Raw genomic sequence first — 10,093 nt, forward strand, 5'->3', positions numbered from 1 at the left:
ATGGTTTGTGGGACACCTTATTTATCTCATATAATTTCATAGTACTTATAAGACATGGATATTGATGTTGAGGTGTAGTTATGAACTCTGTGGAAGATTAAAGTAGTACATTAAAAGGTTTGCCAATAGATTTGTATAAAAAAGCAATAGAAAAATCTGTTTTGACTGAATATTTTACATACTGTTGAAAGTAAGAAATGCATATGACATGCTATTATGCTGCATGCTATTATGACATGCATGCTGCATGCTTTTATTTTCCTTCCTAATCACCAAGTCAACAAAACAGATTTAGAAGGGTGAGATGCACTGGGAGAGGCTGAAAATAATTTTAGGTAATTTCCCTCACTAACTGTTTTTCTAATTTTATTATTTTCAATCACTGTGTAGAAGAAGTTAAAACTGAAGATAATAGATACAGATATTTTACATAATAAATGACTGGAGCAGATGTTTTGTACTTGGGATTTGCATAAAGGGAAGTGATGACAAGAAACTTGCACCAAAACCAGTCCTGAAAAGATGGGAAACATTTTTTGTGGTGTTAGTTTATATCTAGTCAGAATAATTTTCATTCAGCTACTTATTTGACATAGTGATATATCTGGATTTACAATAAGATATTAATTATTTCCTCTTTTTTCTTTCCTTTTTTTTTTTTTTTGGGGGGGGGGTTTTTTTGTTCATGATGTGCTACTGAACTATTACATATGAAGATTGCTGTGTTCACTGTATCCTGGCTTGCTTGTTCTGTGAATTTTTCACCCTCTGTAACATTGTTCTGGGACAAGCATCCTGTGGCATCTGCACATCAGAAGCCTGCTGCTGTTGCTGTGGGGACGAGATGGGAGATGACTGTAACTGCCCGTGTGATATGGACTGTGGCATAATGGACGCATGTTGTGAATCTTCAGACTGCTTGGAGATCTGCATGGAATGCTGTGGAATCTGCTTCCCATCATGAAATATTTATCCCTTTTTATTTTATTCTCTGTAAAACTGGAGAGCTTTTCTTTAAAAGCATTTAAAGAAAGACAAGGTAAGATTTTCACACAACCAACTGGTATTGCACTGCTAATTCCCTTTATATAAATGTTTTTTTAAAAAGCAATCCTCAAATCTGTATTCTAACGCAGGTTGTATAGTTTTGTATGTGAAACTAAAGCTACATTCCAGCTTCCTTTTGTCTTTGCAAATGGAAGACTTTGTTGAAACCAATTTATAGGCCTGATACCACAGGCTGTATGAAGGCAAAATTACCATTTGAATTGAGTGATAGGTTTTGGTCAGAGAACAGACTTCAGAGCAAAGCCTTAAGTATTTGCCTTTACCTACTTTAGTGTTTAAACACTCGAATGCCTCCATGCATAACGTACCTTTACAGACTTTCTGAAAATCAAAACATCTTTATTTCTATCTCTTTGGGTTGAAAGCAACTTTGCTCTATTATTTTAAGCTTAATTCAAAAGCCAGCATCAGAAATCTATTGTTGGTTTTGCTACAATGGTCAAGTTAGCAATATTTCTTTTGTTTTTAATATCTCTTTGGTTTGAGAGAGAGATTCCTGGTATTTTGCATTGTCAATATTGATACTATCAAAAAAACTGTAGTCAAGTGTAAGTTTTGCGATGGACTAGAAGAGTACCAGGATTTCTTTGTTATCAATCAAGACAGAATAGAGAACTTATTTTTTACTTCAGTACTATTATTACTTGAAATGCTTCTTTTTAGAAAGAGACTTTTGAAATCTGTCTAGACATGACATATATCTTTAGAGTAACAAACTAATAGACTAACAAATCTTCAAAATTTGGTTGTAAGGGGGAAATTATTAGAAGTTAACTCAAGAATCTCAACCTGTGCATTAAGTGGCCCAGTCAGTGTTTGTGACCTTAGAGCCAGTGTCACAAAAGTTAGTATTTATTTCTTCACTGTGTGAGAAAGATCCACAGAGGGTAGCAGAATTTAAACCAAATATAAAGACCAAATTAAAACTCACTTGAGTAAGGAATTCTGTCATTGAATGCAAAAAGCAAGTGAAAAAATGTTTATTCTCAAATACATTTTAAGTGTTATTTTAAAATAACTGTATAAAAAAGGACATTTTAAAAATGTGTGATAGCCTTTGAAAACAAAAGGACTGGGATTTAAAATGTTTGAAACATAGTTAGGATCTGTTGGACAACCTTTTCCCTATTATACCATCAGGGTTTTCCAAGAAATACCTCTCTTTGTAATTGTAATTGTGAAATGAATTTTTTTCAGCACATAAAAAGGTTTATCACATTCTCAGATTTAGGTAATCAAGATACCCATTTTCTTTACCACCTGCTAGTTTCTTCCCTCCATGTCTGTAGCTCATAAAGTTTTCTGTGTAAACCACCTACACATCTTGATCTCACGTACTTAAACTTTCCTATCCACACTTCAGAATTCCCATTTGTAGGTTGCTAGATCTCATAAATTTAGGCCTTGTTACAAGAATCATCAATAGCCAATAGCATATATGTGTTGAGTGAATTGACCATAAATGTCTCTTTATTCTATAGTGAATTCAGTTTATGCAAATGTGACAAGCTAAAGATCACAGGAGTGTGAAGCTAAATCAACAAATTGTCTGATATTAACCAAAGCTTCTTCTTGTGAACACTGGCTAGTAGTGCCTACTACTGCAAGTTATCACTGAAGGTAACATAACCAAACCCTCAACTATACTGGGGAGCTGGGAATTGTTACATTTTGCCTTAACATATGCAATATTGTGGTGTATTCTGATGCAATGTGGATTCACCTGCAGAGGGTGTCCTACTCTGTTTTTTATGGTTACTACAAGGATTATTTCTTATTATGGGGTTTTTTCCCATATATTGGGCCAGATTCTGATCTGCTTGGCATCAACTACGCGCATTTCCATTCATGTCAGAATTTTCCATTGGTTTAACTCCAGTTAGAGAGCAAAAAAATATTATGGTAATAGGCAGGCTAATAAGGAATCACATAGTTAAACTGATAAATTCCCAGTGCTCAGAATCTGACCTATGGGGCTCAATTATTACTCCTAAAAGTCTGAACCACATTGGGAGGGGGGAAGAGGTGCCTTGGCTGAGTGGCATTGCCTGGAGCCGTTTTACCTTTGTAAGACATAATGCCTCTGGGGAAATTGGGGGCATCACAGTAAGCACTGGGACTCAATGCACCTTGGGAAAAGTCGAGACAGTGCTTTGTCCATTGTAGGTCTATAGTTGACACCGTCATGGTGGGACATGTTCTCTGGGGCTAACCACCACCATGAACTGTCTTTCCTCATGTCCTTCTGGTCGCAGAGAGGTGAATTATGGCTGTTTCTTGTCTGAATGTGCCTTTGGGGACAGAGAACTGGTCTTCCAGTCTCTTGTCCTACCCCAATATCCATGCCAGCTGGAGCAGTTCCAGTTTTGTGCTTGGAAAACTGCACATTTGTATATGATGCTTTAAAAATACTAAATCTTACTAAACGTTACTTTTACCACAGGATGATATGGTTTAAAAAAAAAAAAAGGAGAGAAAATACCTATCTAGGGAGTCCTTTTCCTGTGTAAAAGTTATCTGTACAGTTTGGCCTGTACAAACCCTTGTTTCTACTTATAGGAACTCATAAGGGTTTTTGATCTGTCGGAATTATGAAAACCTGGGCAATGTATTTTTTTTTAAGCATTCACTTCAATTACTGTTAAAATACAAATAATAATTACAAAAACTTGGTTCGTGCATAAATGCATATGTGTTCATACTCTGTCACTCGCATGGATGCACATATGCAGACATGTCTTTTCCCACTTCATTTGTGAAATACTAGGAAGTGAAAATAGTGTTACTAAACCTCATAGTGATTAGAAGTATCAAAGTATTACAGACAGTTGAAAAAAATAAAAAATTGTGTGTTTTGTTTGACATTTAAATGCAATCTGCTACTGTTTGTCATAGAGATATTAGCACTTTTGGAAAATGTATCTTTGTAGCAGAGAATATTAGCATGTAGTTTAAGGAATTCCTTTCTATATTTATATTCTTAAATTCTGTTTTGTAGTTTTCACTCTATAAACAATCTTGTAAGCACCTTGTGTAATTAAAACAAGCAGAATTAGGAGTCAAATGTGAAAATAGAGTTTAAATAAAATTAAAATATCAGAACTTAATTGTCTATTTTATAATAGTTTTTGTAACTTGTACAGTTTTTCAGTATATAGTTCTGCAAACTGGCCCATTTGAAAAACTTGCTGTTTGTATTTTATATCAACTGGATGTGCTACTTACAAACACTATTTTGAAATAAAGATCTTTATTTTGAAACTTTGGGATATCTTTGTCTTCTAATCTTGCATTGTTACTCCTCTGAACATTAATTTCATATAATTTCATGTCTATTTGTGGTTTTTCTTCCATTATGACACTTCATGAAGGTGTTATGTTGTTCTTTGAGTGATTTACACAGAGGGTGAACTAGTGTACACAAGTTGTCTTACAGGTGGAGCTAAGCCAACTCAGATTCTGAAAACAAGCTGAACCAAGAGTGTATTTGGTTCATAGTATTGCAGAAGACATACTACGGTCTAATTGTCTATGTGGCCTGGGAAACAAAGGCTTGCACACAGTACCACTATTTTAAATTAAGGTATGTTTTTAAAATCAGTTAGTTTAAACACAGATGGAGTAGACTTCCAACTGTGATTTAACCAAAGATTTTTTTTCATGTTGTCCAAAGCTGTGTGAACATGCTTATGTTACTTTAAAACTGCAGAAACTGCATGTCTACAGTCTTTTACACTAATTTTTCTATGTCTATTTTAAATTTATTGAAAATTCTACCATGTCTGTGTATATGTGGGCCTTTGGAGGGTCTAAGAATATTGCTTCTCTGGGTATTGCAGAGGAAAGATAATAAAACTGACAGAAATTATGCTGGAGTGTGTATCATGAAGTCTTGCCATTGAGACCATTTGCGAAAATAATTTTTTTAGTAAGAGAAGTAATAAAAACATAGACAAATAGCATCATTTGAGAATTATTACAGGTGTTCTAGCCACTAGCTGTAAAACATAATATTTCTAGAAAAAAATGCCTGTTGTGAAGAAGGATCAGGATCATTCAGGAGCTTTTTGATTGACTAATTACTCTATTTCAGCTGTAGTACTCAGGTTAAGAACTGTTTGTTGACTTTGATGAATCACTGTATTTATAATATTCTAAATGATAAACTTTTCTGAGCTCTTCACATATTTAGGTTTTTTTTAAATTGTCTTAATGGTTGCAATATTTGATATATGTTCTTGGAGAACAATGCCAATTGCATCAATGTATCTCCAGATAAATCTCCTATTGTCTGCACTCTTGTAACTTTCTGGAAGGCAACATATATATCATCAAATGAATCATACATCTGAAATCTTACTCTTGGCCCCAAAATTAAGCTAAACCTTAGAGAAATATCTCCCTGGTGTCTTTTCTCTGTTGTCCTCCCTGTCTTTATTTAAGTGCATACACCATGTGTTGGAAGACTCCATATAGTGTTGATGGTGACACTAGTAGCTCTAGAATCCTACAGGCATTAATCGTACTTTTTCCTCTACCTTCTAACCCTTCTGCCAGTTCTTAGCACTCCCAAAGAGAGCAGGGGGACCTTAACTCAATTTCAGTGTCAGGATATTGAAAGAAGTTAGGTAAAAATAATACTGTGCCCTCACTTCCATGATGCACTTGTTGAGTGTGCTCAGTACGCTTGAATGTGAAGTTGGTTGCTTGTACAAAACACTTGCTTATGCTATTTACCTATGGTTTCATGGCATAAAAGGATCGCTCTTCTCTTCTTTAGCAATCTTTAATATGATAAGCTACTTTTACTATAGTTGGAAAGAGAGAACTTTCTCCGAATCATAATTCTGCAAGAGTTTCATTAGGTCATCTTAATCTCTATATGGTTTTTAATAACAGATTCATAGAATGGTTTGAGTTGGAAGGGACTTTAAGCATCATCCAGTTCCAACCCTCCTGCTGTGAGCAGGGACGCCTTCAACTTGCCATCCAACCTGGCCTTGAACACTTCCAGGAATGGAACATTCACAACTTCTCTGGGCAACCTGTTCCAGTGCACTGCATACAATCCTGTTTTCTTCTTTTATGTATGCATGTTATAGCATTTGTTAGTACATAGCCATCCAGTATTCATAAAAATGGGATGTTAGATGAAAGATTGTATAATACCTTTATACCTTTAATACTATCTTACTAATTTTTATTCTGATATGCATGTGATATTTTAACTGACAAAATACTCCACCTTAATTGAGGCTCTTTATATCATCTCAGTAGAGTATGTGATTGGTGCCCAAGCACTACACAATCCCTCTTCAATCAGTGATGTAGGATTCAGCAATTTGTCTCATCTCCAAGTTGCATGAAGTGACCACACTGTGAATAGTCTGTACTCTAACTTGTATATGTTTCACATTACAATCCTGCTTTTTTAGGCACCAAATCCACAGTGTCTACCTTAGTCTCTTTAGCTTTATCACAAGGTGGTATATTTGGCTTTGTTTTTCTTTTAAATCTTTGTTGTTCAAAGAGAACAGAAAGGGCCTTCATTGTGGAGGTCTAGGACAATACCACAATACATGTTACACTGTAAGTTATTTCATCATATTTTTTACATTCACTGCTATATGCAACTTCTAGTCAAACAGACTTGTAAAAATTATGTCTTTGGAACTCTGGACTTCATCTAAGTAACTGTAGCTCAGTAGTTGTTTATGTTTAAAACATATGGAAATCAAAATGTGTTGATTCTGTCTTGCTGAAATAAAGAACCAAAAGTTCTGTTGAGTTGGATTCTGCAGAGTCTTGCAGACTGGCAATATTCAAAATAGTTCTGTTCACAAGAATAAGGCTAGTACATTAATTTAAAATTAATATATTTTACAGTAACAGATATATATATATATATATGCTAGTTTTTACATTCTGTGCTACTTTCAGTTACTGAGGACTAATAAGAAGAAACAGGGAAGAATAAATGTATTAAAAAACATGGGTTTGCTTTCCTCCCTAGGAAATGCAACTCCATTTGTCTGTTTCTTCATGTGAGGAGGAGACACCTTGATTACATATTTAATGTAGACTAATAGCAGCGATTTAGAATCTACAGTAACTTCAAGGTCATTAGAAGTAGCATGTGAAGGATAAAGGGAAATGTGGTGCAAGGGACTCACTTCTATTGACCACTGCTCACTCTGTATCAGTAATCTGCTTTGCAACTACCAAGCTTTCGTGGGGTTAAGTTTAAGAAAATTAAGGTATCCATGACTGAAATTTTATATTGTCTTGTTTCTTCAGAAAGAATAATTAGACATATTTACACAATTACATTTTAGTAAACTATTATGTCAGCCTAACTGTAACACATATTCTGGTTAAAATACATTAAGCAGCAATCCAGAAGTAATTTAGCTGCTGAAGGCATTATTTTCTATCTAATTATTCACAAATTAATGAATAAAATTAAATTCCAATCACTGAAAAAATGAAGCAATGGTGAGAATCAGAACTACAGATTAGTTAAAGGTATGCAATGCATAACAGAATTAAAGCCTTCTTTTATTCAAATTCAATGCTTAAAAAAGAACAAATCCATCATCTTGAAATTTGACTTGTAGCTTGACATTAAAAATAATATGAGTAGAATTTTCAGTGGGGTAAGCACAAAACTAGTTCAAGTAGTGTCACTCTCAATTAATGTACTCAGGTGGTGTGCCCATTAAAATTCCCACTTGTGGGTTCAGCTCTCTATGCAAATGGGGTCATTACCTGGAGAATTTAATTGGGTATGACACTGGGAGTAGGAATTGTCCTTTCAAAATAAACCTTCTTGCATACATTTTCACTAGAAATTTGATTGTTACATATACTTCATATTGTTTGGCTCTATAAATATTTACCAAATTGAGAATGTCCTCACTTATTTAGATTTTTACAGGTGATTCATAATGCATCAAAATGATTTTTAAATTGTTCCATGTATTGCATATGCAAGTCTTGTAACAAAACCTGTGGTGAAAATGTATTTTTTGGTGTTTCACATCCTTTTAAAGTTGATAGTAATTCTTATAGCATCTGAAAGCAAAACTGTAATATTTTTGTAGTATATGTACATGTAAATGAAAACAGGTTACTTCATACTGAACTCCTATCTCACAAATTGTTTGGAAAGGACAAAAACATACTGTGTTTCTAAGTTATATTAACTGCTAACTTTTGCTGGAAATTACTTTTCATAATCATTCGTATAAATAAGGCTAGTACTGAAAGAGATTAATCCCCAAATGTGCACACGAATCTTGTGGAAACACAGGAGTACGTGGTTGGAAAAGACTTCTAGAGAACTTCCAGTTCAGCACTCTAAGCTGAAAGAATATCCAGAATCATGCTCTTGGAAACCTCTGATGGAGGGAATTTTGGACACTAGAGATAATTGTCACCAGTGCTACAGTTTTATAGATAGAAAGCTTTTTTCTAACACCCCATTTAATCTTATTTTCATTTCTGCAAGTAAGACTCATGTACCTATGTTCCATTCCCAGTGGATGTGTAGAACAATCACCGTTCTCTTGTATCACTTTCATATATTAACCTTTCATATAGTTTATATACTCCTATCTGGTTTTCTCTTGCCTAATCCAAAGAAATCTAGTTCCATTTTCTTCAACCTGTCTTTTTCAGTACAACATTAATTTCAGACACTAAAAACTGTATGAGCTATGCTTCTCATTTCAAACTATCACAAGACTCAGAGAGCAGGCATTTTTTTTCTGCTAATAAGAAACAGAGATGTTGGATGGTATATTGAGATAAGAGATATATTCATGTCTAGAAACATGCATGGATTTCGGTAGCATGAAAGGTGACAGTATTTCAGTTTCACCTTAACTTTTGTAAAGGGAACAGTCCAAAGAATCAACATTGTGATCTTCTACATAAACCCTTGAAAGATTTTCATGGGGTTTGTAGAACACTTTTTAGAATTTCCGGGATGGAGACCTACAAGTACTGTCTTAGCAAATAAACTGAGAAAATGATTCTACCGTGTCATTAAAGCTTATCTCCATTTGTTACTTTTGTATTTTCACTCCATCTCAGCTTTCAGCTGCTTGCCATTTCTTTTCAGCACTCAGTTTACTAATCCAGCATCCTCTGTGTTTTCACTAAAACTTCCTGTCCAGTCCTATTGATTCTCACTGCTTCTTTGATGCTTAATACATATTTATGAATTAAAAAAAAGCTACTAAAGACTGATGTTTTTCTTATTAAATTTACCTATAACTTTGTAGTAGCCTTGCACTATGGTTTTAAGAGCATGAGTTAGTGTGGATTTTAACATAAATAACTGTATTTCAAAAGGTTGATGCTACCTTACTACTCCTCATGTTCAAAAATGGTAATTAGAAGCTCATTTCATTCACAGGCAAAATCATTGGTAACTTGATCTGAAAATAATGACAAATTAAACTATAGAAAAAGTACTAATGTATGTCAATATAGTTTTATGGAAAATACTTCTCAATTATTCATTAATGAGAATAAAAGTTTGTCTCATAAGAATAGTTGTATAGCCATAATGTACTTGATTTCTTAACACTTTTGACTGAGGATTTATATGACATCCTGATTTGCAATATTATACTTTAATATGTGCAGGTGATGTAGACTAAAACCAAGTAACTGATAGGTCTCAAACAGTAGTTGTCAAATGAAAATATTGTTAAAAGGGTGATTTTAGAGAGGTTCTGAGGAAATTGGTACTGTACTCTCTTCAACATTTTAATCACCGATCTGGAAACATTTCTAGCAGAATTTGTAGATGAATCAATAGTTGACAGAACAGTAAATTAAATATGTACCTTTTCACAAGGTGCTTATTTAGAGCAATCTGAACCTGTAGGATGGACCTCTTCTGAGAAAATGTTTTTCCATGCTATGAAAGGGAAAGGAAATATTTAGAATTTACTTCATAGAAAAAAAAGATTAATTTTCAACACTTTGAAAAGATCAGAGGGTCATGGTGAAG

General features: G+C 34.1%; 1 protein-coding gene across 1 annotated transcript in view; it reads left to right on the forward strand.

The window, feature by feature from the left end:
• Positions 1–4,324, forward strand: part of MDFIC (MyoD family inhibitor domain containing) — a 52,553-nt gene extending 48,229 nt beyond the window's left edge. Inside the window, 1 exon segment of the mRNA XM_051795980.1 lies at positions 717–4,324. Within this exon segment, the coding sequence (XP_051651940.1) occupies positions 717–964 (248 nt within the window). The 3' untranslated portion in view covers positions 965–4,324.
• The last annotated feature ends 5,769 nt before the right edge of the window (positions 4,325–10,093 follow it).

Source organism: Manacus candei, unplaced genomic scaffold, assembly GCF_025592945.1.
Source record: "Manacus candei isolate 608988 ecotype Guabito, Panama unplaced genomic scaffold, ASM2559294v1 h1tg000043l, whole genome shotgun sequence".
NCBI lineage: Eukaryota > Metazoa > Chordata > Aves > Passeriformes > Pipridae > Manacus > Manacus candei.